At 42.5% G+C, this 22,908-nt stretch overlaps 4 protein-coding genes across 7 annotated transcripts; all 4 read left to right on the top strand.

Moving 5' to 3' along the window:
* Window positions 1-1,848: 1,848 nt before the first annotated feature.
* LOC115749776 (amino acid transporter AVT1E) lies at window positions 1,849-5,693 on the top strand. Its single transcript, XM_030686750.2, has 11 exons — window positions 1,849-2,251; window positions 2,756-3,018; window positions 3,149-3,363; window positions 3,501-3,524; window positions 3,639-3,819; window positions 3,921-4,140; window positions 4,224-4,359; window positions 4,492-4,657; window positions 4,800-4,843; window positions 4,938-5,000; window positions 5,095-5,693. Exons 1-11 carry the CDS (start codon window positions 2,055-2,057, stop codon window positions 5,188-5,190), a joined length of 1,605 nt encoding a protein of 534 aa, XP_030542610.1. The 5' UTR covers window positions 1,849-2,054; the 3' UTR covers window positions 5,191-5,693.
* Window positions 5,694-10,107: 4,414 nt separating this feature from the next.
* On the top strand, window positions 10,108-12,002 carry LOC115749726 (aspartic proteinase PCS1). The gene is made up of 2 exons (XM_030686664.2): window positions 10,108-11,341; window positions 11,434-12,002. Exons 1-2 carry the CDS (start codon window positions 10,405-10,407, stop codon window positions 11,820-11,822), a joined length of 1,326 nt encoding a protein of 441 aa, XP_030542524.2. The 5' UTR covers window positions 10,108-10,404; the 3' UTR covers window positions 11,823-12,002.
* A 3,425-nt stretch (window positions 12,003-15,427) lies between these two features.
* Window positions 15,428-18,364, top strand: LOC115749725 (laccase-17-like). Its single transcript, XM_030686663.2, has 6 exons — window positions 15,428-15,667; window positions 15,750-15,901; window positions 16,118-16,362; window positions 16,483-16,611; window positions 16,794-17,759; window positions 18,053-18,364. Exons 1-6 carry the CDS (start codon window positions 15,518-15,520, stop codon window positions 18,181-18,183), a joined length of 1,773 nt encoding a protein of 590 aa, XP_030542523.1. The 5' UTR covers window positions 15,428-15,517; the 3' UTR covers window positions 18,184-18,364.
* Window positions 18,365-18,756: 392 nt separating this feature from the next.
* LOC115749731 (protein FAR-RED-ELONGATED HYPOCOTYL 1-LIKE) lies at window positions 18,757-22,518 on the top strand. Of its 4 annotated transcripts, none has more exons than XM_048282269.1 (4): window positions 18,757-19,111; window positions 21,131-21,777; window positions 21,872-21,994; window positions 22,198-22,518. In XM_048282269.1, the coding sequence occupies exons 1-3, from the start codon at window positions 18,807-18,809 to the stop codon at window positions 21,964-21,966; spliced, it is 1,047 nt and encodes a 348-aa protein (XP_048138226.1). In that variant the 5' UTR covers window positions 18,757-18,806; the 3' UTR covers window positions 21,967-21,994; window positions 22,198-22,518. The 4 variants fall into 4 exon arrangements, with proteins under 4 accessions (XP_048138226.1, XP_030542535.1, XP_048138227.1 ...); XM_030686675.2 differs by having other exon boundaries at window positions 18,759-19,115; XM_048282270.1 differs by lacking the exon at window positions 21,872-21,994 and having other exon boundaries at window positions 18,759-19,111; window positions 22,201-22,518.
* The last annotated feature ends 390 nt before the right edge of the window (window positions 22,519-22,908 follow it).

Here is a 22,908-nt window from a genome sequence, read left to right as displayed (position 1 = left end):
CGCATAGAAACATCTATAACAACATGGTAGTCCACATTTGACGAATAGAAAATCGATAAAAAAAAATTTTAGATGAAATGATAGCCCATATTTAACGAAAAATGGTATCCATAAGTATCAATTTTATCCTAGATAAGTTGCTCACTAAGAGTTGAACATTGTCGAAACACCTGTAATAACATAATAGTCTGTAATCGAAAAATGAATTGTAAAGGTGGACTAATAGAAGAATTATCTATCATGAAAATACTGTATTCCATGCTCTATAGATAAATGAATATTAGACAACAAATAGAACAACTATTAGCAAATAAATAGATAAAGTCAAACCATCATTATGAAAAGTGTATACTAAGGAAATGACATATGTTTAGAGCTTTATATTATATAGTTTTACAAGTTTCATAAATAAATATACATGATAAGTGCACTTGAAATCCTAAAACTTATCATAAAAGTGTGATTGAATCCTAAAAATTTCAAAAAGTGCAATCAATGGAATGATTTGATTTCACCAATCTTACAAATTTCATGACTTGATTGCACTTTTTGATAGTTTTGTAGGACTCGATTACACTTTCTAATAAATTTAGAACTTTCGATGCACTTATCCCTAAATATCTTGATGCCTTTTATGATTAAAATCTTTCGTCTGGTATATAAAAAAAATCCTCTTTGAAAGTTTACCAACTTCTTGAGAAATAAATCAAAGAAATTCCAGACATGCGTTATCGGGGAATGAAATATTACCAACTTCTCTAAAAATTCAAATCGAATATTGCATATTTTCGCACGATATCCGATAATTCTCTTTGCCATACATTGTCGTGGAGGATGAGATATGCATCAACTCTTATAGAAACCAAAGATAAAGCATTAAATGATTACCGAAATTAGACCCAAAAAAATGATTACCGAAAAGAAAAGGGAGAATTTGGTAATAAATGAAATTGAAGATAGTTTTGAAGAATTCGCCTATAACTCTCTTTCTAAATAGAGGAGCAAATGGAGGAGAGAAAAGAAGCCATTTTGCTGTTGAGAAAATTCTCACACTTATAAACTTTATGTCTCACATTTAAAATTTATTATACTTTGAATATTTATTTTATGACAGTATTGTATTTTTATTTTTGCATAGTATTACCTTTCTTTTGCAAAAAATTCACATCAGCACAACATTTATAACAATATAAGGAACATATTCTTAAACCTATACAATGCAAGGGCATCTTGCTAGTAGAAGCAATATCATATTGTCACATCCGAAAGGCAAGTGCTAAACTCTAGATTGGATCATGCATATATCATAACGACTCTTATCTTCGATCTAAGATTATTCACACTCATTAAGACTCTATTTATTTCGTGGAAAAATCAATTATTTGAAAAATACTATCCTAGAAACGCTTGCATGTGTCGCTCGAAATAATCAGTCAATGAAAAAAAAATTCATTGTCAACAATAATTTGTGTCTAAACATTCGCGTAAACGATCAAAATATTTTTTGTTCATATTTTTTAGTAAGCGATATGTGCGATTATTTTTTGAAAAATATTTTTCAAACCATTCGTATTCCTAGAAGGAACCTAAATCATATCTAAAAATTTCTTGCCTCAGTGACGTCTCTCCTTTTGGAAGGAGAGATTTGCAGGATAAGCGTTCCACGTTTATTCAGTGTCCTCCGCGAAAGGAAAATAGCATGGACCGACAGCCATCAACAGCAATAATCTCTGAACTCGGAATACGTTAGGGAGACTTATCCTAGGAAACAGCATTGACGGCAGAAACATGCCCGGACAGGATGCTATTTCATCCTGAGCATCCGAGAGAGGGAGAGAGAGAGAGAGAGAGAAGCTGTCACCTTCCCCCGCGTTTCGGGTTCAATGCCAACGCTGAAAATCAGACTTTTATTTGTCAGAATTGGTGTTTGCCTTTTTCAGCATCGAGCAAAAGAGAGAACAAACACAACCCTTCAACGCCATCTAGTCTTTCACCTTTGATCCACGAGAAGGCACAAGGTAGCATTGATTCGAGGGTCTGTACCGGCTGCGATAATGAAACTCGACGAGGATCTAGGACCTGACCGGCAAGACGAGTTCCAGACGGACGACGAAGAAAACCAAGCCGAGCGGAACTGTGGTTACGACGATGACGAGGACGTTAGCCAGTCCGATGATCTCTCACCCACCTCGCAAAACTCGTTCGATGATTGCAATGACGTCAATCCTCCGTCCTGGCCTCAGAGCTACAGGTCCCTTCCCTTTTCCCCTGTCTCTGTGGCTTACGACAGATTGTTAAATTCTCAGAGTTTTCGTCGTTTCCTTTCTCTATAGTATGTTCATGCAAGAGACCGGCAGATTGATATGAACCGGCTATCACAAATCGTGTACGATATATTTCTCAAGGGTTGAATTTTTCTGATGCGTCCCATGTTTTCAGGGAAAAAGAAACAGAAAATGTAATGTATAAAGACAAGACCTCCACCATAAGATCCTTCAATCCCTTGTATAGAACATGTAGTTGATTTAAAATTGCACGAAGTTCTTTCCTGGAGGATTTTCCGATTGAAGTTAGATCGAATTTGTGCTGCTGATGAATCTTGTCATTTTATCTGTACTCGATCTGTTTGCAACGTGAATGGTGACTAACACTTAATCAAGGAGATCACATTGATTTTGGCAAAGCCAACAAATCGAAATTGCTTTATTATTTTTTTCTTGCCTCGGAGCTTGTCCTGAATTTGCTTACATTGCAGGCAGTCTATGGACATGTTCACCAGCGTTACTCCTCCTTCGATAAGTTTCTTAAAAGGCTCTAGCTTGACACATAGAAGACTGCCACCTTCCTACTCCGAATCCTCCCTGCACAAGCCACTAGTTTCGTCGACAAATTTCGACAAGGAAGTACTTCCGCAAACTACTTCTTTTCAATCATTCACATCTTTGTACAGTATACTTTCTGTGCCTGAACTGCCGCCTCCAAGAGAACAGTGCTCGGTTGCTCAAGCCGCACTAAATGGTAATACATAAAAACGAATCAGGATTTCCTAAATGCTTGTATCGTAGAAGTTTTTGCTCAGGCCATTCATTCCTAGGTCCTTTCAATCTTCGAAAGATGACTATGGTTTTGTATCTTCTTCATGTACCAGGAATAAATGTGATTTGTGGCATGGGAACTCTAGCTGTTCCATATGCAGTCCATGAAGGAGGATGGTTAAGTCTGCTACTGCTTCTTCTCTTCTGTATTATCTCCTTCTACACTGGAATCTTATTGCAACGCTGTTTGGAAGGTTCTCCGGGACTCAAGACTTACCCCGACATTGGACAGGCCGCCTTCGGTGTGTCAGGTCGCCTAGTAATAGCTGTGAGTACAGAAACCAACAATGACACCCTGCTGGTTTTTACTTTACTTTTGAGTATTTCCAATTCTGCATGACCATTAGCATAAAGTAATATTGGGACTGAAAGAAGTACTGACATGTACGTTTTGCTCCAATGCAGATAATACTCTACATGGAACTGTATGTAAGTCATATAAATTCAATCTAGTCCCTACTTTCTCCGAGATTAGGTGTCGGTTTCTTTGTTTTTTTTTTTTTTTTCTTATTCAACCACACGCAATCATCTCTTCTTTCATAGGCTTCTTGCATAGAGTATACAATCATGATGAGCGATAACTTGGCCAAAATGTTCCCAAAAGCCCATATGTACATCGGAGGCATGTATTTGACGTCGCATCAATTCTTTGCCATTACGACAACTCTTGTCGTTCTCCCAACTGTTTGGCTGCGGAATTTTGGCATACTTTCTTACCTTTCAGGTTTGCAATTCTCGTCTCAGTAATTGGTGTTCCTGAACCACACTCTACTTTGATGCTCACTTGTTGAAGACCTGCTAATCCGAAAAGTGGCTACCTTTCAGCTGGAGGAGTCGTCGCATCGATTTTGTTGGTGATTTGCTTATTATGGTTAGGAGTGGTGGACCAAGTGGGGTTCCACCCAAGCGGGACCATCATAGATCTTGCGAACCTACCATTTACACTAGGAATATACGGTTTCTGCTACGCAGGACATTCGGTTTTCCCAAATATATACTCCTCCATGAAGGAGCCGTCGAAATTTCCAGGGGTTTTAGTGGCGACGTAATTTCACTTAATCTGTTATTCCATTCTTTTTTGTCAATAATTGTGACCTGTTAGTTATGTTCTTCTCACAATTTATGCAGCATGGGTTTTCCTTCTGTCATTTACATCGGTGTATCAGTATGCGGATTCCTGATGTTCGGGGATAATATCAAATCTCAGTTCACCTTAAACATGCCCCAACAATATATGGCAACAAAAGTAGCGATTTGGACGGCGGTAAGTTCAGGAATCCTTCAATGAAGAAGGTCCTGCAAATGCACAACCTAGTAACAACAGGACAATGACGTTCAGATAATATAAAATTTAATTGTTACCTTAGTTTCTTTCAAATTTTCCTGTCTTTTGCAGGTTCTGAACCCAATGACAAAGTATGCTTTGACAATTATGCCAGTGGCATTGAGTTTGGAGGAACTCTTGCCCTCATCACATCGTAAATCTTACAGCATAGCATTGATCATCAGGAGTGTCCTAGTAATGTCGATTTTGATCGTAGCACTGGCAGTTCCATTCTTTGGTAGGAACCTCATTACTCTTGATGGGCATATTGTTTTCCTGCTTGTCTTGCGTCTGCTCATTTGCTTGACCGAATATAATAAACCAAGGAAAGTAGCAAATTTAACTTGACAAACTATGAGAAAGTTCCGCTGTTGCTGCAGGTCTTGTGATGGCCCTGATGGGATCTCTTCTTGCAATGTTAGGGGTGAGTTGACTCTCCTTCCTGCAGTATCAATCACAATTTACACAAAAATGAGTTTCTAGGAACTCAAGATGTGCTCATAGACCTCTGAAAACAGGCAATCATCTTCCCCTGCGCATGTTATCTCAAGATGCTTAAGGGTAGACTGACCAAGTGGGAGGTAATAGCCCCGCTCTTCCCAAAATTTCATCAACCTCCCTTCTGAGTGAGACGGCAAAATTATTGTCAATGAGATTATCCATTCTTCCATGCAGATTGCAGCTTGCGGATCCATCATTACTTTCGGCCTCTTTTGCTCTTGTATCGGCACATACTCAGCATTCGCAAATTTGGTGAACAAGATGGTCTAATTTGAAGGGTTTGGCATGGTTTTATCAGTAGTTCAATTGGAAGACTTGATAGCACCCCTAAGCATTTTTAGCTTCAACACCAAGTGGAAGGCAAGTTACAGGCATTGTATGGCTTTGAGTGAAGAAAGAAGGCAGCGGTTGGAAATTCAGGACAAGTCCAGAGTGACTCCATGAGAGAAGTTATGTTCTCGGCAAGATGCAGGGCAAAGATCCAAGATATACTTGTAGTGACGCAAAATGCGTGTAAAGCATCAGTTGACTGAAGTTTCTCATTAGGAAAACTCTGAAGGTTAGGCAGATAAATTAAAGACTGAGCTAGGTCTCCGCTTCTGTGGACCTCTGGCCGTAAGCATCCGTTTAATGAATGATGGACGATGCTAGGAATAGTTGAGGTCATATTGCAAGTATGTAAGTTTGTATTAACTAGCTTAGAGGAAAATCTTATCCTGAAGGAGAAGAAAAGATCCTGTTAATTCTTATACATGGTGAACCTGAATTAGTTGGAACCGGGGTTATCTCAAATCTCAAATTAAAGCCGGTGTCGATCTAGTAGTTGCCACATCAGTATACATACCTGAACCAAAAGTAGCTACTCATCAGAATTTGTACGGGGAGGTTTCTGTCATGAACTACTGAAGAATTAGAGAGATTTCTTTCATAAATCGAGGCCAAGCATCCGAAAGTTGGTAAAGAGAGGAGTTCGATGGACCCTGAAAAAATAAATTTAAATAAAGAAGTTATTGTCAATATTTTCTTCAAATCTTTATTCTTAGGAACCGATGTGCATATAACCATTTTCCTTTGTGGGTAAGTTTTCTGGTGTATTGCTCAAAACCAAAAAGATATGGAGCACTACTTCCACTACAAGTCAAAAAGCACCTGTGCTCGGCAATGGCTGTACAATTTCACATCTATGTCTTTACACTCACTTATCTATGTCACCCATACCAAATACCAAGTAACTATTAAATTGCAGCAAGAACCCGGAAACTAGTACGGCACTAGCAATAGTAGCAAACCCAATAATTGCAGCAACATTATGTCCTCAGTCCTGCCTAAACCATATTCTCCATTTGGTTCATAATTCCTTCTCGGCACTAAGATGTGCTCAACCTTATCTCCTTAATGTAAGCAACCATTTGAACTCTTACTGAAAACGAAACGAAGATTAAGCAGTGATGACCACACAGCCGTAGAGAAGGTCCGTTCGAAAAATAAACGATCCCTGATTTCGGATGTCTGAGCCACATAGAAGACAAGTATCTGGACCCTGATCACACGGCTGCCTTGTTGAGAAGCCTGTCCAAAATAGGGATATCTGGTTTGAAATAAATGAGCCTATGCCAAGGCACCTTAACATTCCTACTTCTCACCAATTGCCAACCATTTGCATGAGTAAATTGTCAACCTTCAAGAACCAGTGTAGTCTATTCTATCTGCCGCTTGAGAGAAAGTTTGAACTGAGCTACGTAAAATGGCTTGAGTTTCCACCAGATCTTCAGATCTCGCAGGTGGCCACACCCACATCCAACCACTCCCTTGTATAACCTCTGCCACTTTGGCATGTAGATCTAGGGCAGAATCATAAACAACCCAGCAAAACACCCGTGGGATGAGGATTTGTCATGCCAAAGAGAAGTAGAATGCACGTCACCAATTACGCGTCCAAACCACATGAACACTTCTGTTACTGTAAGAAGGAAAAACACATGGTATGTTCAACTTTTGACGCATATGACCAGGTCCCATCAGTCCTAGAAATGGGACGTATGTCCAACACCATCATAGTAACCACAGAGCTGATCACGATCTCTTGCTGTTAAATGGTTCGACACCGCATGTGCGAGTTTCCAACATGAGTGTTTTCATAGGGGGAACACTCGTCGTCCTGGTTAGCAAATTGGGTTCAACACTCTCAAGGCATGGATAGAACAGCAAGAGAAATGGCCCGGCTGGACTTTTTTTCAGTATTTACATTTACAATTCTGCCTTAAGCATTTTCACAATTTTTCAATAAAGTCAATTTGGTCAATTTTGACCGAAAATCACTAATGCGAATGTTAGCCATTCATAATTTTTATGAACTTTTGTTTTTGTTCTTTATTGGTGCCAACGAGGGACTAGAAGCCCTCGTCGTCCGTTGGTGAGGGTTGCAGCCCTAGCCTAGGCCCTCGTCATCCGTTGGCGAGGGTTCTGCCCTCGCCACCAGCGGGAGAGGCAAACGTCACCCGGATTCGGCAAGGGCCGGCCATCAATGAAAAGGAAAGAAAAAACATAAAAATAAAACAAAGCAAAAAGTTCTAAAAAAAACTAAAAAAATTATCTACATCAAGACTGGATATGTCACACGGGATTATCAGCGATGATTGGACCACCACGTCAGTTTTTTTTTTATTATTTATCAAAATTGGGCGGAACGACTATATTGACACATTATCAAAAGATTTAGGACCGAATTGGTGTTGGAAGCGTGCGGCAGAAGTCCAATACATTCACCTGGGGAAATCATCAAGAGGGAGTCCAAGTCCAAGCCCATCAACATATCCAATTAGACCTGGCTTTACTTAAAAACTTAAGCTAATGAGTTATGGGCCAATTAATATATATTAACTACTCCACACCACATCAATTCTCCAATGTTAAATTTTTCTAACACAACTCACACGTACATCTTAACTATCTTCCCCTCACGTGAGAGCTCAATGTTAGTCTGCTCCCCCTCAATTCGGGTTTCCTTCTGCACCAATTTATCTCAACTTGAACCTTCAACACCCACCTTCATCCTTGGTCTCTTTTTCTGGATTGAACCATGAAGGCTGCCATCGGAACCCTCATTGCAACATCATAACGCCCACTTGCCCAAGAACTGTGTTGGTCACTAGATTCTTTCCTTGGGATATTCACTCAACACCGAAATAGATTGGGGCTTATCAATCTACCATCAGCTCTAATACCATTTGTTGGAAAAGTGGAATCTCTAATAACTTAGAGATTTCACTTGCAAGTTAAGTGATATAATAGAGAAGTGTGAGGTGCTAATTATAATGAAATCTTCCGCTAGATGTAACCCTAGTTTAAGGGTGAACCTTGATAAATATTATGTTTTGATTTCTCTTTCTCGCTTTTACGCTCTATTTCATTATGACTGTGCGCTGAATTCTAACACCGGCATCATAGCCTAAATCGAGGTTAGGATTTTCTTGGTGAAGAGACATTCAAAAAATCGAATATTGGGAAGATATCGGCTGATCAATCACGAATTGAAGTAGAGAAATTCGGAGGGAAGGGTTTCGAGTTATGGAAATTGAAGAATGAGGCCTTGCTTGTGGACAGAGATTTGTAGCAAATGATAAACTTGAGGTGAATTCCAAGGAGCAATCAAAGGAGGGCGAGACAAAAGAATCCACATCCAATGGATTGAAGGAGTGAATTAGCAACGATCGGAAGATGCAAAGCATGAACTGGTTATGTATGACCAATAGCATCCTGGTGAACATTTATTTCGTTGTGATTGTGCGCCGAATTCTAACACTAGCATCAGAGCATCGAGGTTAGGATTTTCTTGGTGAAGAGACATTCGAAAAATCGTATCTTGGGAAGATATCGGCTAATCAATCACAAATTGAAGTAGAGAAATTCAGAGGAAAGGGTTTCGAGTTATGAAAATTGAAGATGGAGGCTTTGCTTGTGGACAGAGGTCTGTAGCATATGGTAAACTTGAGGTGAATTCCAAGGAGAAGTCAAAGGAGGACGAGACAAAAGAATCCACATCCAATGGACTGAAGGAGTGAATTAGCAAAGATTGGAAGATGCAAAGCATGAACTACTTATGTATGACCAATAGCGTTCTGGTGAACGTAACCTCTGAGAAAATAGCGAAGGATCTCTATGTGAAGCTAGAAGCCTTTATCGGAGCAAGTTGCTCATGCACCGATTTTTTTCGCAAAAGTGATTTTACAACCTTCGAACGAGTGAAAGTGATTCTTTTTATGCACACTTAAACGAGTTTAACACTATTTGTGGCCAACTTGTATCTATTGATGTTAATTCGAAAGACAAAGATAAAGCACGTGCTTTGTTGTATTCACTGCAGAATTCATGGGAACAATTGTTTCAATTGGCACTGGGGTTAGTGTGCTGTCATTGAGAACATTGTATCTGTTTTATTATTTGAGGAGATGTTAATAGTGCAACGAATGCATCTCTTCCCGTAATAAAAATGAACAATTGTTAAGATACACATGTGAATTATATTAAGGAATCGGAGAATTGATGTGGTATTTAGCGGTTAATATATCATGGTTGGCCCATAACTCATTAACTTAAGCTTTTGAGTGAAGATGGCTCCAACTAGATATGTTGATGGTCTTAAAATTGAGCTCCCTCTTGGTTATCTCCCAAAGTAAAAGTATCAAACTTCTACTACGCGCTCTAAATAATTGGCACGATCGAAAGATTCAGGGCTGAATCAATAAAAGTGCAATATATTTATGACTTTTTTTAATAGTTTTTCCAACTATACAGATTTACATCGAAGACACGTGACTTGACTTGCATCTATCCACATTTTTTATTAGTAAATAACTTAAATTTTCAATAAATTCCGGTCTTCCGCCGTTTGCCCGGGGCCTATCTCATCTCAAGTGCTTGGACCCCGTGCCTAGCTGACATACCTAGGAACTCGCGCCCGAACCAGAGTCACGGCGGCCCACGTAGACAAGCTTCGGATCCGAGGTTCGGTGACTGGGTCTCGGGTCTGGGCCCCGTGTCCGCGTACAAGCTTCTCCAAGGCGGGAGCCACTCGAAGTCAAATCTCTCACCCGTCAACCAACCAACACGGCAAAAGCTTTTAAATGCGTGGCCACCAGAAACGACGTCGTTTCGCTGCTTAGATAATCTTTTAGATTGCATTAGATCTCACCTTCCTCTTCCTCGAGTTATGAACAAACTGTTATCCTTCTTCTTCTCCCCAAAACAAAAGAATCTTTTCCTGTTTCATCCAGTCAGACTCAGATTTGGCTTCCATCTCCATTTCGTTTCAGTACAGGTTTGCTCAGATCCCTCACGCTGCCTGCCCCACGCATCACCCGACACCCACATTCCCCTCCAAACTCCCAACCTCGATCCCTTTTCACTTCTTCTTCTTCTTCTTCACATGTTCTTCTCCTCCTCCTCCTCCTCGTCTGTGACAGCGTCGATATCTCCGAAGCGACGATGAATGACCGGCGCATCTCTCTCCTCTTCTTCTCCGCCGCCCTTCTCTTCCCCGTTCAGGCTCAGTCCCAGGAGGCTCTGATCCTGCCCCTCCAGACCCAGGAAGTCCCGCCCGGGTCTGTCCCCACGCCCCCCAACAAGCTCGCCTTCCGCCACAACATCAGCCTCACCGTCTCCCTCACCGTCGGCACTCCCCCCCAGAACGTCTCCATGGTCATCGACACCGGCAGCGAGCTCTCCTGGCTCCACTGCAACCGCACCCCCGACTACCCCCTCTCCTTCGACCCGACCCGCTCCGCCTCCTACGCCCCCATCCCCTGCTCCTCACCAACCTGCACCGCCCGCACCCGCGACTTCCAGATCCCCGCCTCCTGCGACGCCGGTAACCTCTGCCACGCCACTCTGTCCTACGCCGACGCATCCTCCAGCGAGGGCAACCTCGCCGCCGACACTTTCTCCATCGGGTCGGGCCGCATGCCGGGCCTGGTTTTCGGGTGCATGCGCACCGCCTCCAGCTCCAACCCGGAGGAGGATGCCCGGAACACCGGGCTCATGGGCATGAACCTCGGGTCGCTCTCCTTCGTCTCCCAGATGGGCTTCCCCAAGTTCTCCTACTGCATCTCCGGGTCGGACTTCTCGGGCCTCCTGCTGCTCGGCGATGGCGGCAGCGAGGCGAACCTCTCCTCGTGGCTCGCGCCGCTAAACTACACCCCTTTGGTCCGGGTGTCGACCCCGCTGCCGTACTTCGACCGGGTGGCGTACACCGTCCAGCTGGAGGGGATCCGGGTGTCGGACGTGATGCTCCCGCTGCCCGAGTCCGCCTTCCTGCCCGATCACACGGGGGCGGGTCAGACGATGGTAGACTCGGGCACCCAGTTCACCTTTCTTCTCGGGCCGGTTTATGACGCCTTGAGAGCCGAGTTTCTGAAGCAAACTGGTGAGTAAAACGCCGCCCAAACACGTCGCCAAAGCAATCATATCGACAACTATATTGAATCCGAGCTCCCATGACACTTCTTTTCCAAACAGGAGGCGTCTTGCAGCAATTGGATGATCCGAACTTCGTGTTCCAAGGAGCCATGGATCTGTGCTACTGCGTCCCGCTGGGTCAGGCGAATCTACCGCCCCTGCCCTCGGTGAGCCTGGTGTTTCGGGGCGCAGAGATGACCATACCGGGCGACCGGGCACTGTACCGGGTCCCGGGTCAAGTGAGGGGGAACGACTCGGTTCATTGCCTGACTTTCGGGAACGCCGACTTGCTGGGGGTGGAGGCATTCGTGATCGGCCACCACCATCAGCAAAACGTGTGGATGGAGTTCGATCTCGAGAAATCTAGGATCGGTCTCGCGCACGTGCGTTGCGACCTAGTCGGTCAGAGATTCGGTCTCGGCCTGCAGGGTGAACTCCGACGCGGCTGATCGGAACCAACTACAGTTATAGTAGTCCTCTTGGTATCACTATGTTGTACATACGAGATTTCATGCCAGTTTTGTAGAAGTATTACCTATTAGGGTTTGCTTGTATCACGGATAAGGTAGCTCTGAACTAAAGTAAAGATTGCAAATGGCATTTAATTGATCCCGGTAGCTTTTTCCGGATCTATCTTTTGGTGTTGGACCGACATCCCCCATCGTGGCTCTTTTATGACAAAGCAGTTGAAAAAGCACGATTGCAGGCCAATGGAGCACGTGTGGGCGGCATTTAAATGGGAATTCTAATTCTTTGTGCTGATTTTGTTGTTTCATTAAGGAAAAAAAAAACATTATAGCATGTTGTAGGAAGCGCTGATACACATTTAGGGGTGCGTCACCAATAAACTATCTGCTTAGAAGTACGCATAAAAAATCTGATACCTTCATTTAGGAGGATTTCTAAGAAAGAACCTAGTCGGAGCCCGTCCACATATCTCATTTTCACTTTAAAATTAAAGCCAATAAGTTATAGACCAACCAAATCATCTTGACCGTTGCACCCCACATCAATTCTTTAATGTAGGACTTTTCTAATATTATCACACGTGCATCTCACGAGTACACCAATTAAATGATACTAATCGACTGACAAGATAATAAGTTGACAAATCTCGGTTGTCAAATGACGATAATGTATGGTATTATCGACAATTGAAAATGGCCAAAAATAGGTACAGGTAAATTTGAGAGAGTAATCACCTTTGTGAGAGTAGATCATATTAAGCCAATCGACTAGATGTTATGGAGATTACGCGATCAAGTTATGTTTCACATGAGTTAGTCCATCAGAGAATTTGATATGTGCGAAATTGGCATTGGTGCCAACATGGAAAGAAAAAGTAAAAGGCAATTAGGCCATGACCTCAAAGTGCGAGAAAAGTGTAGGAATTTAAATTTCCTGGTCAAAAGTCATCCCTAATATATAATGAGTAATGGAGATTGTGTCTAAAGACGTGGTAGAATTGGTTTGGCATTCATGGCGTCACAGTTGGCATAATTCCAGACTGGTTAAAGTCTGAGTGAAGAGCAATTACGGTTATTTCCTAGTCAAACGTCGTCCCAAAAAATATAGATGTGGTGCAGATTGTAACTTGGCATATGGTGTTGGGTGGCCTAGGGCTTAGCACTCTAAAAGCTAGCTCAAAGGATGATTTTCTCTCACACTTATAAATTGACTATCAGCCCGTTCTACAATCGATGTGAGATAATCACAACAATCTCTTCATCACACATCGTGCTAAGGTCGGAGCAGCAATAACCCTCTCCGACTAACTATTGAGTTCGGACTAGTGGATAACCTCGGCTCTTATACCGGTGTTACGTTATCCCACATCACCTGTGAAAGGAATTGGTGGTCGGTTTATATGAGTGAAAAAAAAAAAAAAAAACTCATCTTTTGAGATAGTTTTTGAGTTGAGATAGTCCTAAGACCACTCAATATTGGTATCGTAGTCTAGGTTACCAACAAGTATTTGTTAGATTCATAATTGGAGAAAGTGACATTCCCGACTCATCATTCACGACCTAAGCCCGTTGTGAGAAGAGAGATTGTTTCAATCATCCCATATCGATTATTGTTTCGATCATCCCATATCGATTATGAAAGGGGTTGGTGGTCGGTTTATAAATGTTATGACTAGCTTTTGGGATGAGAAAAGTCCAATATCACTCAGCACATGATAGAAGTGGATTGGCATACATGAAGAAGCTATTGACAGAAGATCAAATTTGTTACTAGAAATTGATACATGGATGGTTGAGTTGAAACCGAATTGATCCGACCCAACCTTAAAATTATGTGAACAATTGTCAAGATAATCGGATTCGTCCAGTAAAATAATTTACCAAGTGAGCCTATTATGAACACCTAAGAAAATTCTACCACCCCACTTAACATCATGTCTACTTTTACGAGCCCAACCAAGTCTAGCATTGTTCAAATTATTTTTTATCGGCAATTAAATATTAGAGATCAGATGAATCTATATTACTACAGTATATTGCACGTATCTTAGCTAATGACGCAAAAAGTTGTGCTATTTTGACTATTCGAAAAATCGAACTATCATTCAAACACCAAAAAGAAGATTGCTCGCATGCCCGATCCCAAAACTTTCGGGACCATGTCAGGTTGATCCAGTTCTTCACCGGTTTAATAAAATTCCACTTGTACCCTACACTTTCAGAGCGAATTATCGGGTCCAGGTTCGTTTTGGCCGGCTCTACATCCGTGAATTTTATCTCGCCGATTCTCCAAACTTTCTTTCTGGCTCATCGACTAGTGAAAAGCGATGAGTTCTCTTATTACCTCATTTCTTACACTGTTTATGAACCCTCCAAAGAATTGCTTGTCGCTGAGATTGATTCCCATAACGAAACGGACAGCGACATGATTTGGTCAAAAATTTAACTTCCGATCGATGAGAAAAGGACGCAAACCGAGCGGGCAACAGCGAAAGGACAAACCCATCCCCATCTAAAACCAAGAATCAAAGAACCGGTAACATCAAATGTCGTTGCTCTAAGCATTAAGGTACAACCGACAATTACCAAGATGTTCTCGCAACGCCCTCCAACGATCTGTTTCTTCTGAGACTTCATTGACAAGCCTTCACGGTAGGAGGTTGAAGGCTACCACGCAACCACGCTCATTTGCCATTTTATATCATTCTTTTTTTTTTTTTTTCATTTTGTATGACATACTATACCCACCATCAAGTAAATTAAGATATATTGGGAATTGAATTTCATAGTTTATCCATTTTGTCATTCGAGATTTAGGTTTTTAAACATGTTTCAGCAAATTTTCCTACTTTTAAGGCTCCTTTTCTTTTGCGAAAGTCCAAGGATTTTGAGAATATTTTTCTAAAAATAATCGGTTAGTCAATGAAAAATGTTTCGTCGTCGATAACAACTTGTGTCTATATATTTTCACGGACAATGGGTTTGTGGTTTTTCATCATTTGTTCATTTCTGTTAGCTATATAATCGATCATTGCTAGGAAAATATTTTTCGAATTACTCATTTTTTGTGAAATAAGCATGCTTTAGAGTCACTTTCCTTTCGAACCCTAGCCCTGGGAGCAACCACGTTTGCAGGTGATGTACATGGACTTCGTTTCATTTTCATGCTACTTTCACAATAACGAGCTTATTCTCCCGTTCCTGCAAACCCCTTTTGGCGACTCACCAGCTGTTTCAACGAACCTGACGGTCGATTCTTGAGAAAATCTCGACCATGACATTATAACATGTCAGAGGGAAAAATTCAAGAAAAGCAAAGAAATCCAGCGGTCATTATATTGGGACGGACACATTACACACCGCCACAAGCGAAAACGAAATTCAACTGAACATCACTAACGTCGACCAACCTCACTCGAGAACAAAACTTGGATTGCCCTCGCTAGACGCAGCTCGTGGTTCAGCCCTAGACCCATTAGCCTCTCGGGTTTGAAGATGTGATGTTTTGTTGGGCCTAATCACCTAATTAACGAACCACCTTCTTCTCCTTCCCTCCCTCTGTATAAAAACCCTCGAAGCCATTCCTTTCCTCCATCGCATTCAAGAAACAAAAAAACCATCTCATTGTGTTTTAGTCTCCAAGTAACATCTGATCTTGAGAAAGACGAGGAGCGGAAATGGGCTCTGCTAGTGCTGCTGCTGGTGCCTCGGCTTCATGGACGGTGATTCTGACGAGAGCCGCATTCCTCGCGCTGTGCGCTCTCGCGGTTTTGCCACCTCTCGCTCAGGCGAAGCATGGAGGCGCCACTAGGCATTACAAGTTCGATGTGAGCAAAAAGTTTTTTCATTAACAAGTGTCTGAAGCTTTAGTTAAGCCATGGCAAAGTTGATGATCGTTCTTCGTTACAGATCAAGATGCAGAATGTGACGAGGTTGTGCCAGACGAAGAGCATTGTCACGGTCAATGGCCAGTTCCCGGGGCCTCGAATCGTCGCAAGAGAAGGTGACCGGCTTTTAATCAAAGTGGTTAACCACGTCCAGTACAATGTCACCATCCACTGGTACGCAAATCCAGCAGCTCCATTCATTATAGCTCCTCTTAATTCCCACGTTAGGAAGATAAATTACGAGTCCGTACCATAAACACTGATATAATGAGTAGGGTAAGATTCATTTTAGGCGGTTGCTGATCTCTGGATCACTATCATTGCGCTTGCGAGGACAGCGAGTTTATTATCCGATTCCGCATTTAAGTAGTCGTCCTTATCCGTCGACAGGCATGGAGTCCGACAGCTCAGGAGCGGATGGGCGGATGGGCCGGCGTACGTCACACAGTGCCCGATTCAAACTGGCCAAACCTATGTCTACAACTTCACCGTGACTGGCCAAAGGGGAACACTGTTTTGGCATGCCCACATATCATGGCTCAGGGCGACGGTGTACGGCCCGATCGTGATCCTCCCGAAGAAACATGCTTCTTACCCTTTTCCCCAACCTTTCAAAGAAGTTCCCATAGTTTTCGGTAAGCTGATATCGTAACTCTCGATGCTAGGGAGATCGAGAATAGGTCAAATTGATCCGAGCATCGGCGATGAGTTATTTCGATGGTTTAAGTTTCGAGGTTTTCTTTCGGATATTGTAGGAGAATGGTGGAAAGCCGACACAGAAACCATCATAAACCAGGCCTTGACGACCGGAGGCGCGCCAAACCTCTCCGACGCCTACACGATGAATGGCTTTCCAGGGCCCCTATACAATTGTTCGGCCAAAGGTAGGACTCCTTAGAGGTGTACGCCTAGATTAAATTGTTCAACTAATCCACCTTATTAAGAGAAATTACACATCAAGACCGCTATTAGAGGTGCTTATCGCTCAAGTATCTTGATTTTACATGTATGAGCCCCAATTATGCTAACGATTTGTCTGAAAAAAAAATTGTGCCATCTTGTTCAGATACGTTCAAGCTCAAAGTTAAGCCCGGAAAGACCTACCTCCTTCGCCTCATCAACGCCGCCCTCAACGACGAGCTCTTCTTCAGCGTCGCCAACCACACGCTCAGCATCGTAGAAGCCGATGCAGTTTACGTGAAGCCCTTCAAGACCCACACTGTGCTAATTACCCCAGGACAGACCACCAACGTCCTGCTCCGAGCAAAATCTAAGGCCCCGAATGCCACATTCGTCATGGCGGCTAGGCCCTATGCCACTGGTCCCGGCGCCTTCGACAACACCACCGTCACTGGATTCCTCGAATACGCCAAACCCTCTTCACCCTCAAAACCTAAGGCATCCAAACTCCCTATCCTCAAGCCAACCCTACCGAAGTTCAACGACACGGCATTCGCCACGAAATTCTCCCTAAAGCTACGTAGCTTAAACACCGCTCAGTTCCCCGCAAAGGTACCCCGAACCGTGGACAAGAAGTTCTTCTTCACCGTCGGCCTAGGGTTGAACTCATGCCCGAAAAACCAAACCTGCCAAGGTCCTAACAACGCAATGCTGGCGGCCTCAATAAACAACGTCTCCTTCGTGCTGCCGACCACGGCCTTACTCCAAGCTCACTTCTTCAAGCAGTCCAAGGGGGTTTACACCACTGATTTCCCCGCCAACCCTCCTTTCAAGTTCAACTACACGGGTACCCCGCTGAGCAACATCATGGTGACTAGCGGCACGAAGGTGGCGGTCCTGCCGTTCAACACGACCGTGGAGCTGGTGATGCAGGATACGAGCATCATCGGTTTGGAGAGCCACCCTCTTCACCTCCATGGATTCAACTTCTTCGTGGTGGGTCAGGGTTTTGGGAACTTCAACCCGAAGAAGGACCCCAAGAATTTTAATCTGGTCGACCCGGCAGAGAGGAACACGGTCAGTGTCCCGTCCGGTGGGTGGGTGGCCATCCGGTTTCTCGCGGACAATCCAGGTGAATATACTCTCTTCCATGCACAATGCTAGTACGTAGCTCATAAAGGTTTTTGTAACTATAGAAAGCAATGTTTACAGATACGCAACTTTTACGAACAGTGATGCACAAAAAATAAAGGTGATCAGCTATTATTTGTCATCTCTGCATTAATAGAAACATGGCTCATATAATTGCAACCCAACTATGGGAATTCATGTAAACACAACTATCTCATATCTCCAGCATTAATCTTGTTAAATGCGTAAAAGTTACAGTTACGTCTAACGATGGAATCATATGCGAATGTGTAGGGGTGTGGTTCATGCACTGTCACTTGGAGGTTCACACGAGCTGGGGACTGAAGATGGCATGGATTGTCATGGACGGAAAGGGTTGGAAGCAAAAGTTGCCGCCGCCGCCAGCCGATCTTCCTAAGTGTTGATTTTCCGATTTTGTTTTCCCTTCCCAAGAGCAATTTTTTTATTAGCTTTTGCATTGTTCTTTGATTCATTCTTTCTTTCCAAGTTCCTTTTTCTCCTCGGATATCACAATACAAGATGTAATAATGCAATCCCAAATCTCAACAAAGTAAAATGGGCAACCTTCGATACTCTTCTCCTAAATTACTCATCTTTTCGCCGTCTCTTCTTCGTTTCTCTTTAATGCAGTTCTTTAAAGAAAAAACAAAGTACGATATCTTATCAGTGTGAGTGGTGTTGCAAGCGCCTGTGACCAATTTGTTGGATTTCTAACACATTATCGTTATGGCTCTAATTGAACATTTTCATATCACGTGCGAGAACTTATGACAACAAACGGGAGCGATTATTGCAACCGATCACCTCTCTCACTCTTTTTATTTTTATAAAATATTGCCGTTTAATCACTGAGACACAGCATACACTACAAGCATCAAATTATTTGGCTTTTGTCATCTTTTTTTTTTTATTTCTATTGTAATGGCAAAGCTATACAAAATTCCCACTACAATAAATTATAGATTTATGGAATTTTTTTTTTAAATAACCTGGGCGCACGAGCTGCGCCGCTACAACGTTTTCGAGAATGACCGACGGCGGAGACGAGCTTCGCCGAGGATCGCGAATCCCCGAGCGAGGCAGACCAAATCCGTCTAATCGCAACCGGTCGTGCCGACACGGTCCGTCCGGCCACGTAGCTCGCGTCGTCTTTGTAATAAGAATGACACCTGACAAGCAGAAAGAAACGGGCCTAAAGTTAAAAGACACGAGACGCCCCCTGCATAGTCCAGTAGCGGCCGCCCTTGTTCATCTTGCTTCGTCGCCTGGTATTCTTTCGGTGCATGTTTCGTGTCGCGATGGAGGGAGGGAAGGCGAGCCCGTCAGATTCAAGCAGGTTTGGTCGCTACGATTTTGCCTTCTCTGTTTTGGGGGATTACTCCTGTGGGTCGTAGTTGAGTTTCTGGTGGGAGGGGAAGTGATATTTCCCTGTTTTGGGGGATTACTCATGTGGGTCGCTGTTGAGTTTCTGGTGGCAGGGCAAGTGGTATCTGTTTGATTTACTTGAGGCTGTTAATTCCTGCTGCGGTTAGTTTTCAGTTGCTCTGCTTAAAAATGGGGAGTTCTTAACTTGAGCTGGATCCAAAAATGCCTAAAATAGGCGTTTTGGGAGTGGACTGGAGAGAGGGTTTTACTGCGTACAGCTTGTTATGGGGCTAGAATTCAAATTTCCAATTGTTTTGATCGGGAAACATTTCGGCCGACTTTTTCTTTTGGGTTACTAGGAATTTGTTATCGAAGATGCGGTCGCTTTGCATTGGCCGAAGGCTATCGATGATGCCTTTGACTGCTTCTTTGCTTTTCGGGTTGTGAGCGGATCCTTGTTCTCGTACCCATCTGTTCCTAAGTGATTGGTTTTGTTCCAGATGGGAATAAATTTGGTTGAGCGACGGTCTTAGATTGTTGAGCGTCATGTCGGAAATGATTTTGGTGTACGAGGTTACATACAGGTGCGCGCGCTCGCGTGCGTAGCGCGAGCAAGTGAAATGACCTGAAATCATTATCTTCAAAGAGCAAGTGCACTGTCCATAAAACACTTTGAGAACTCATTTTCTGCTTACTTTTGGACGAACTCTGCCAAGTCCTTTGCTGCAGAATTGCTCTTAGTCTTGCAGATTGACCACCTTATCAGTGCAGAGTCCAGCATGTATTTTCCCCCAATTTCTTTCATATAGATATTCAAACCCTAGAAAGTTAACCATGTAAGAGGTTGGGAGAACAGGGTGTATCGTCCATTTTCCTCCAATGGAGGTTTTCCCCTCCTCAAACTTTAACTTATTGCAATGGAAAAAACTCATGATATCTTATCTTAAATACTCGTTTATTAACTGAGCACCATGATTAGGTATCAGTGCAATCTCACTTTGATTTACCTCTATGCCAATACCTTAGTCTTTTCGTAACTGAAGAAAAAGCCATTTTTTTCTTCATCTTCACTTCACTCAAGATTTTTCTTTTCGTTAGAGAGCTAATTATTTCGATTAACATGAGTATGTTTCTTGGGGATTAGTTGAGCCAAAGGTTTGCCCATTTGATCCAATAAGAAATATAAGATTTCTCCTGATTGTCAGATATCTGGTGAATTAAATGACACCTGGTCAAAGGAAAACATTTTCCTAGGCTAAACTTTCTAGTCTGAACCAAGTTGTAGGAAAGCTGTGGCAACCGTTTGATTGGTTTTGGCTAAACCAATTCAAGTCCATCTCTTACCATAGCGCTCGTTCTGTGGTTGCCATCGACTAGCACCATTGCCTTTAGCGGTGGAAGTGCACGGTCCCCACCACCATCAACTGACCAGTCCATTTCCTTCAGCACTTTTGACTCTTTATCACTGCTAGTATAACAACCCACTGGTAGATGACCGGTGACATCTCCAACACCACAAACATAGACCCCTAGACTCTAGTCATACCGGTGCTGCTGCTGCCACTTCTAAGCAAGTTCGCTGTCTACCTCTCAAAGCTTTCAAAAGGAGGAAGAAGTGCATGAAATATTGTAAGTTTCTGGTGAAATATTTACATGAAACAAAGAGGCTCTACTTACCCTGCCCAAATAGTTGCAAAATAAAAATTGCAAAGCTAACATTAGAAGCCTTTACGAGTTCTAGTGTTGTACGAACATCCAAGTTCTATACTTGCAATATGGCTTTGCTTTGTTCTTCTTTATAAATAATTTACTTTTAAGTTTCGGGGCAAGTGTTCAGGAATTCTGTCCTAAGAAAAGGGAACTTTAGGGAATATCCTTTTTTTTTAACTTTGAATTTTTGTTTGTGGTTGTAATCAAGGTGCACAGCTTTTGTTTAACATAAACTCTTTTCTTCTTGGTCATTTTACATCCTTGCACTGCTTACAGCTTTGAAGCAATAAAAGCTCCAAATATTGTTGACTTGAGCAAGAAAAGGAAGATTTTATCTGAGCATTTTGATTTGCCTTTACCAAAGCACAAGTGCTTGGATGGAGGCTTTGATCCAGTTCTGCTCTTTGGGTATGATGGAAACCCAGATATTGAGGACTTGCCTGCATCCAAAATCAAGAGGCCGATTGAGGGATGTTGCAGTTGCAATGAATTACAACCTGAATCAGCAAAAGACAGCAACTGCTTTGCTGAAGATTCCGACATTGCTATGTCTGCTTATGGCGGGTGTAATTTAGGCCCAGATGTTGCTGTGATAACCAGTGGAGCTTCCACTTCTTCTGTCAAATGGGCCTGGAACAGTTCACAAGACATGCCTCATTCCTCTGGTGCTGAAAAGGCTGTAACAAGAGTTGATAACAACGATGGAGTTGGGAAGCATGATCCTCCCGATCAAGACAATGACTTTCAAATGTTACTTGAAGAGCAGCTTTTAGAATTTGGATGCCATGGGGGATACACATGTGAATATGCAAATGACTGCCTGGAGACATGTGCAACTAAAGAAGTGGAAGACAGTATTTACTCCAATGCTTCAAATCCAGATAATTTTGTCCTTTCATCAGGAAGATGGAGTACTAACCATGGTAAAGCTTTGTATCTCTTTTTAAAGTTAGAAGGTCATCATGACCCATAAATCTTCTTCAACATTAATCTTGCAATGTGATTTCTGTAAGCTAGACCTGGATTTCTTGGATCTGGGATTGTTTGGTTTTCATTTAAATAGAGGCATAGCTTGCAGACACTTAAGATTGCATCAGGAGGCGAATATTTAAGCATTTATAGATAAACGTAGGCGTCTAAGGGACTTAAATGCTCCGTAGAAAAATTACTAAATGAGAATATTACATTGGAGGTTCCACGTAGCTAATATAATAGAGGAGGGAGTCTATGCCTTTCATGTTTTCTTTCCCTTTCTTGTGATGTGAGGCGTGAAACCTGTAATTATAGCTTTTCTACTTCGTTTTTTGTAATGTACCGACTGATAAGTATCTAACTCTTCATTGCAGATACTCTCCTCGGGACTAGAAAACCAACGATTGATCAAGAATTTGAAGATTACTTCTCCACGCTCATGATGTAGAGAATCTTTGAACTTGTAAATATGCAGAACTGATTGATTGACTTGGTTGATTGAAGAGACGATGCTCCTCATATACAATTTCATTTGCTTGTGCCCTTTTGCTATTTATATTCCGTGATTAGGTGCATGTTCTGCATTCTTCTGTTTCCTCGCATCTTGCTGGGCTTTTATTGTTTGCCTTTCCATGTTAGGCATACATCTTCTTTCTGTGAATTCAAAATATCACAACATAAATAAGCGGTGACGGGGTATAAGATTGAATGTTCGCTCCCATATCCTCAGCTACTGTGCAAGTGATCTCAGTGAAGTGAAATATCATCAGCTTGTTTAATTCTCCTTTATTATGTTTCTACTTCAAATTCGTATCACTAAGATGCATGGTTTACTAAATTGCTCATGAGCATTTTCTAGATTTTCTGTGTCTAACCAGTTTGCGGTTCAACTTTTACACTCTCTGGACATTCGGTACTCAGAGCAAACTCTGGACATTCCTGCTGCAGTGTTCTCCTAAAAGGGGATCCAACATCAATCTGACCAAGAAATGCTTCTTTGAGATTATTTGGTGTTGACAAGTTAAGGTCATCTTTTGTAGCTTTGAAGCGAGGAAGATGTTGAGGCAGAATTGCCTCTGATA

This window comes from Rhodamnia argentea, chromosome 7 (assembly GCF_020921035.1).
Source record: "Rhodamnia argentea isolate NSW1041297 chromosome 7, ASM2092103v1, whole genome shotgun sequence".
In the NCBI taxonomy this organism is placed as follows: domain Eukaryota; kingdom Viridiplantae; phylum Streptophyta; class Magnoliopsida; order Myrtales; family Myrtaceae; genus Rhodamnia; species Rhodamnia argentea.
This window is presented reverse-complemented; position numbering and strand designations above follow the sequence as displayed.

What these genes read in the sequence shown, in the direction of transcription:
- LOC115749776 (XM_030686750.2), top strand. Translation starts at nt 2,055, where the DNA reads ATGAAACTCGACGAGGATCTAGGACCTGACCGGCAAGACGAGTTCCAG. An exon ending in CCAGGGGTTTTAGTGGCGAC is followed by an intron (nt 4,141 to 4,223) that starts GTAATTTCACTT and finishes CAATTTATGCAG; the next exon opens with CATGGGTTTTCCTTCTGTCA. An exon ending in CTCTTCTTGCAATGTTAGGG is followed by an intron (nt 4,844 to 4,937) that starts GTGAGTTGACTC and finishes CTCTGAAAACAG; the next exon opens with GCAATCATCTTCCCCTGCGC.
- LOC115749725 (XM_030686663.2), top strand. Translation starts at nt 15,518, where the DNA reads ATGGGCTCTGCTAGTGCTGCTGCTGGTGCCTCGGCTTCATGGACGGTG. An exon ending in ATACAATTGTTCGGCCAAAG is followed by an intron (nt 16,612 to 16,793) that starts GTAGGACTCCTT and finishes CATCTTGTTCAG; the next exon opens with ATACGTTCAAGCTCAAAGTT. An exon ending in GTTTCTCGCGGACAATCCAG is followed by an intron (nt 17,760 to 18,052) that starts GTGAATATACTC and finishes GCGAATGTGTAG; the next exon opens with GGGTGTGGTTCATGCACTGT.
- LOC115749731 (XM_048282269.1), top strand. Translation starts at nt 18,807, where the DNA reads ATGACCGACGGCGGAGACGAGCTTCGCCGAGGATCGCGAATCCCCGAG. An exon ending in GGCGAGCCCGTCAGATTCAA is followed by an intron (nt 19,112 to 21,130) that starts GCAGGTTTGGTC and finishes CACTGCTTACAG; the next exon opens with CTTTGAAGCAATAAAAGCTC. An exon ending in AAGATGGAGTACTAACCATG is followed by an intron (nt 21,778 to 21,871) that starts GTAAAGCTTTGT and finishes TCTGTAAGCTAG; the next exon opens with ACCTGGATTTCTTGGATCTG.
- LOC115749726 (XM_030686664.2), top strand. Translation starts at nt 10,405, where the DNA reads ATGAATGACCGGCGCATCTCTCTCCTCTTCTTCTCCGCCGCCCTTCTC. An exon ending in CGAGTTTCTGAAGCAAACTG is followed by an intron (nt 11,342 to 11,433) that starts GTGAGTAAAACG and finishes TTTTCCAAACAG; the next exon opens with GAGGCGTCTTGCAGCAATTG.